Source organism: Agrilus planipennis, unplaced genomic scaffold, assembly GCF_000699045.2.
Source record: "Agrilus planipennis isolate EAB-ADULT unplaced genomic scaffold, Apla_2.0 scaffold237, whole genome shotgun sequence".
Taxonomy (NCBI): domain Eukaryota; kingdom Metazoa; phylum Arthropoda; class Insecta; order Coleoptera; family Buprestidae; genus Agrilus; species Agrilus planipennis.
The window spans coordinates 1-5,607 of NW_020438951.1; the positions used below are offsets into that span (position 1 = coordinate 1).

The 5,607-nt window shown below is 30.1% G+C and overlaps 1 protein-coding gene across 1 annotated transcript; it reads left to right on the plus strand.

Moving 5' to 3' along the window:
* The first annotated feature begins 205 nt into the window (after positions 1-205).
* On the plus strand, positions 206-2,844 carry LOC108741163 (ras-related protein Rab-14). Its single transcript, XM_018475851.2, has 4 exons — positions 206-484; positions 582-691; positions 756-1,119; positions 1,335-2,844. Exons 2-4 carry the CDS (start codon positions 586-588, stop codon positions 1,519-1,521), a joined length of 657 nt encoding a protein of 218 aa, XP_018331353.1. The 5' UTR covers positions 206-484; positions 582-585; the 3' UTR covers positions 1,522-2,844.
* Positions 2,845-5,607: the final 2,763 nt, after the last annotated feature.

Consider the following 5,607-nt stretch of genomic DNA (forward strand, 5'->3'; position numbering starts at 1 on the left):
AATTATTTATTTCTTTATTTATTTATCACTTTTAAAATGATTACATTATACAAAGTACACAAACGAGTTTCTACAGAGATAAACAAAGAGAAAATTCGATTCATTCTTTTAGCTTATGCTCTATTACTGGTTCTTGTAGCTCTGTGGTTGATCATTCATGTACTGATGAACCATTGATGAACTCATAGATTAATTGATGAACTATGTATCGCAAGAAGGTGTGTGGTGTGTTGTCATTTTTTTGACGTATTAGTACGACAAATTTACAAAATCGTTTTTATTAAATTTTTTCTTATAGATAATTGTACCAAAGGCTAATTTGTTCTAAAAAGGCATTTATAAAAAATAAGGGTAATAAATACATACTTGATTCAAGTCACGACAATTGAATTATTGTTGTATCAACTGTTGATTTTTGAAAAGAACAAAGCATCTATCGAACTGATTCAAGTACGTCGTGTATATTTGTTTTCCCATTTTGCAGGTAATTATTTTAGTTTCTGTAATTTTTTAATTTATATGCATTTATAATGTATGAATTGCCTTATAAGCATATCATTAACAATGCAAAAATTTTGTAGCAAAATGTCTACTGGACAATATAATTACTCTTATATATTTAAGTATATTATAATTGGTGATATGGGCGTTGGAAAGTCCTGTCTTTTACACCAGTTCACGGAAAAAAAATGTAAGCAATTTGTATGGGACACCAAAGATTACAAGTGGAGTTCCTATTTGTTTTTTTTTTGTAGTTATGGCTGATTGCCCACATACTATAGGAGTAGAGTTTGGAACAAGAATTATAGAAGTAGCAGGTCAGAAAATCAAACTTCAGATATGGGATACTGCTGGTCAAGAACGTTTCAGAGCAGTTACAAGGTCATACTACAGAGGAGCAGCTGGAGCACTTATGGTATATGATATTACAAGAAGATCTACCTATAATCATCTAAGTAGTTGGCTTACTGACACAAGAACATTGACAAACCCCAGTACAGTTATTTTCCTAATTGGTAATAAATGCGATTTAGAAGCACAAAGGGATGTTACATATGAAGAGGCCAAACAGTTTGCTGATGAAAATGGTCTTATGTTTGTAGAAGCAAGTGCTAAAACGTAAGTGAATCATTAAGCACAGTATTTGATATATCCATAATTAGTAAATCCTGCATAGGTAGAGATTTGGTTGCTATAACTAATTTATTAATTTAAATATTAATAGTATGCATATTTTATTAAGTACTATAATAGTTTGTATGGTTTGCTAATGTAATATACATTGTAAACTAATATATTAATGTGAATGTTTCAAAAATTGCTAAATGTTTTAGAGGACAAAATGTTGAGGAGGCATTTCTTGAAACTGCAAGGAAAATTTATCAAAGTATTCAAGATGGTCGACTTGATCTTAATGCTGCTGAGTCAGGAGTTCAACACAAACCATCTCAGCCTGGTCGTAACACCCTCAACAATGACCAACAGCAGAATAGATACAATAAGGACAATTGCGCCTGTTAGTTGAGCAAAAATACGCGGGAGTCTCTTCATTTTTGAACGTACTTCACAGAGAAGAGAGCGTTTTTTTTTATATATTTATAATAATTAATCGTAATGGTGCATATTTGTTGTTTATCATCACGCGGTTCTTCAGTTTAATAACGCTCTCTTCGTTAAAAATGATACATACATTTTGACTCGATAGGAATTGTTTAACTGGCAAACAGTGATTGCATTAGTATTAGGAAACAATTACGAGTACAATATGTGTTTAGATCAAGAACTCTCGAACCGGGGGAATTACAAGCCGGCCTTAATAAATATTATGTACTAATATAACATTATTATTATTCGCAGATTAACATAATACTTGTTAAAGAGATTTTGTTATCTATAAACATAATAATGGTTATAAAATACTCCTGCTGTAATATTTACTTTGTTTCAAAATGCTTTGCCGAAGGTTTGTAGTTAGTTGCCATAAAAATAATTTCTTGGAGTTCTTGATCTGTTTTTGTGCATTTTCTCATGCCTATATTATTTTTTACTCTCAAAAAGGAGCTATTCCGTTAGCTATTTTGGTTTTGATGCGTGTTTATTTATTTTTCGTTCTATTTTAATGTGACGGTTAGAAAATAGCAATGGAGATAGGGGCTGTATCTATTTAGTAGCAAATATTCCACGTTTAAAACGTTATATGTATTTACTTTTAAATTATCTTATTTGTATTATTATCTGCAGCATTAACATTCTGTAGAGTGCACCATAAAATTAACTGTGTATTTGTAATATGGCAGTTTTAAATTGCTAGGTTTTTCCTTAGTTTTTTTTTTTGATATAGATTATTGTTAATGAAAAACAAAAAGGAAATAAGTCGGTAAAATTGAAGTCTATATAGCTTTGTTAATATTGTTTCCTTATTTTATAATAAATTCCAATTAAGTATTTCCTGGAGTCTGAGTAAGTAGTGAAGTAAATTTAAAAAATGTAAAATCAAAGTTGTACAATTATAAATGTGAAGATCGGTTGGGAAAAACATAAAAGCATAATTATGCGTATATCTATTAGTGTTTTAAATTCGTTACTGTGCATAAGTCTTTGTAACATTGCGATGGTTCACTTAAATATAATTTTAATTGCAAATTGTACCGCTTTACGATTATCTTGGTGACTGTTTCAGTTGACTAGTTATCTTTTTGTAACTTTCGAACTAGTTGTACATAAGAGTTAAATTAAATGCTTATTGAAAGTTATGTACAAAAAAAATCCAGATATATCATAGTGTCGTCAAAGGACTTGTTTGTACCTAACTTGTAACAAAAGTTAATAAAAATATATCAACACTTTACTGTTTTCATTCAAAATATCAAAGTTTCGAATTTTCGGCCACCTTCCAGCCTTTTCTTTCTCTTCTCGACGGCACTGCGCTTAATTATATATTCAATATACATATACCAGGCTGGTAACAGTAAGATAAAACGGTATTTTCTCAAAAAATATTGCACAGGATTTCTTAAGAAATAGTTTTCAAAGATTGTCTGAAGCGACTTCAGACCACATGCTTGTTTGGATTGAGTTTAAAACTTCTTTAATACTTTTGTGCTTTCAAAACTATTTGATGATGCACCCTGTACATTATTTTATGCTTGTCTGCTTTGTTGGTTGCGGAAACAGATTATTTCAGGAGTTAATTTTTCTATTTCTTTCTGTATTGCTGGTTGTATAAGCTAAGATGAATATGGGAATAAATTTTGTTTAAATAACATACAAGGTGTTTTAAAAACGTGTACCGTTTTGTTCCAAAACTTTAAAATATGCGTACCTTTCTGTTTTTTTTGTTTTCACTTACATTTCTAGTTGCGAAGTAAAGTAAATCAAAGTAATTATTAACCGTAACAAATAATCAATAAAATATTAAATAAAAAGTGAATGTTTTGATTGCAATAGAACATGAAAGTAAAACATCATTTTTTTTATTAGTAATGCTTGTTATTAAAAGTATAAATTGCATAATATCGGTTACTGTAGTCGTTATCATCACGACAAGAATATCAAGGTTGATGAAGAAAAAAATATCAATCTAATTTCTAATTCGTGCTTTATAAATATTTAACGAATCCTTGATTTTTAACGTTTAACTGCCTTAAATTGCTGTGTTGGAGGTTACTCGCAGAGAATCCGTAAGCACAGCGAATGAATTACCGCATTACCGATAATTACATAGCCAGATCTATAATAATCACTATATTAAACATATGTTAAGCAGGTTTCGACCTTATATTTAAAATTTATTAAAAAAACAGAATTTATTCAGAAGGATGTTAATTGCAAGAACGCTAAAAATAAAAAGAATGTTGTGAAGACACCGATCGAGTACAACAAACAAACAGGGGGGATGGTATTTGTTCTTCTAAAATAATTAAGACCTTTTTTTGTATATAGAAACCGTTTTTCATCTTCAAACTTTGAACTTTAAGTATGTTTTGAGATGTAAATTTAGAGAAAGGCGATATAATAATTAGTTATACATATGTATTACAATAGTAATTCGAACTAAGCATTTTAAAGCAGTTTTTACGACCATTTTCATTTTAATTTACCGTTAAATCGTTGAATGAAATGCTGTATTCGATCAAGAATCTTTTTTTGAAAATTGAAAAGGATAATTTAATGCGAAAAGGAGCAAATAGTAATTAATTTTCCGTTCGTGATTGCGCAGTTGTACAATAACTAATAGTTGTTATGTACATAAACGTGTGTAGACATTTACTAGGAACATCGACCTAGTGAACTTTGGGTGACCATAGGTAATGTACATTGAGAATAAATACAATTCATAATCAGTCAACCGTATCGTTTATGAAATATCATTAAAAACTGGCCAGGTAATACCGTCATTCTTTACAAAGTTAAGTTTTTGCTAATGGCATGATAAAACAATAATCGGATAATTTGGTTAAAAACAAATATACACAGTACGAATGGAGTCAGCAAATTTTCTGTTCAATAAGGAGCTTATTCTCTAACAAATAACAAATTTTTTGATTAAATTGTTCTTTCTTACCTTTTTACTATTCATAGATTAAACTTCGCATGCACGTATTGTGTACAATTGATTTTGATGCACTAAAACATGTTTTTTATTAACAAAATCACATTTGTAACCCTGCGATTCGTTTAAGCATTTCCGCACTGTCTAAATCAAGTTTAAATTTCGCACTTGTTTTCCGGAAAATTAAGGAGAAGAACAATAATAACCTGCAAAAGCTCCGAAACACAGTGGTAGTAACAAGTCCATTGTTTCTTTTAATTAAAATAGTTCAAGAACTTCTATTTATTTACATAGAATTAAATGGATGTATAAGAGAGATAATCTAGTTGTTTTACAGTCATTTCAGTGGTCCTAAGTACACCCTACCTTTACTTTTTTAATTTTAAAAATCATAGTTGGATACCACCGTGTAGGTAGCAGCTTTTCATGAAAGGGATGGTGGGGCACCTGTTTCTGTTTGAGCTTTTCGGTCGCGTGCGTGATGAAAATTGTGTGTTAACGATATTTTTCATTAAATAACAGTATTTTAGTGTTTTTCGTGTAGTGTAAGTGACTATAAGTAAACGTAACAATTCTTTTTGTGGTTTTGACCATGCCTTACGAAGACTCTACTATCAAGAAACTTTCAACAGGTAGGAAGCTTTTCTTTTGTTTGTTTAGTTAGTCTTCTTAATAAATACATGCAATAATACGTTGATGTTTGCTAATCCTACAGTAGCAGATATTATTAAGTATAATACTATTTTACTATGCTTTCCTTTGGTTTAAACAAATTAATGAGCTATTAAGTGCTATTTGGAAAGAGGGGAGGGGGTATCTCCAGGATGCTCATTATATTTTGTTGTTACGTGTCAAGAAACAGAAATATTCAAAGGATAGTTAAAAACTTAGCAGTGGCGTAACCCGGATTTTTCCTCTATGTTTCTTCCAAATTGAAGGAAAATAATAATGACGCAATTATCGAGTTATAACTGCTACTTTTAGACTATTCTAATTACGCGAAAAGTTGCTGTGCCGATTGATTTTTTGTTAATTAACGTTACGTTAAGTAATTT

What these genes read in the sequence shown, in the direction of transcription:
- LOC108741163 (XM_018475851.2), top strand. Translation starts at nt 586, where the DNA reads ATGTCTACTGGACAATATAATTACTCTTATATATTTAAGTATATTATA. An exon ending in CCAGTTCACGGAAAAAAAAT is followed by an intron (nt 692 to 755) that starts GTAAGCAATTTG and finishes TTTTTTTTGTAG; the next exon opens with TTATGGCTGATTGCCCACAT. An exon ending in GTAGAAGCAAGTGCTAAAAC is followed by an intron (nt 1,120 to 1,334) that starts GTAAGTGAATCA and finishes TAAATGTTTTAG; the next exon opens with AGGACAAAATGTTGAGGAGG.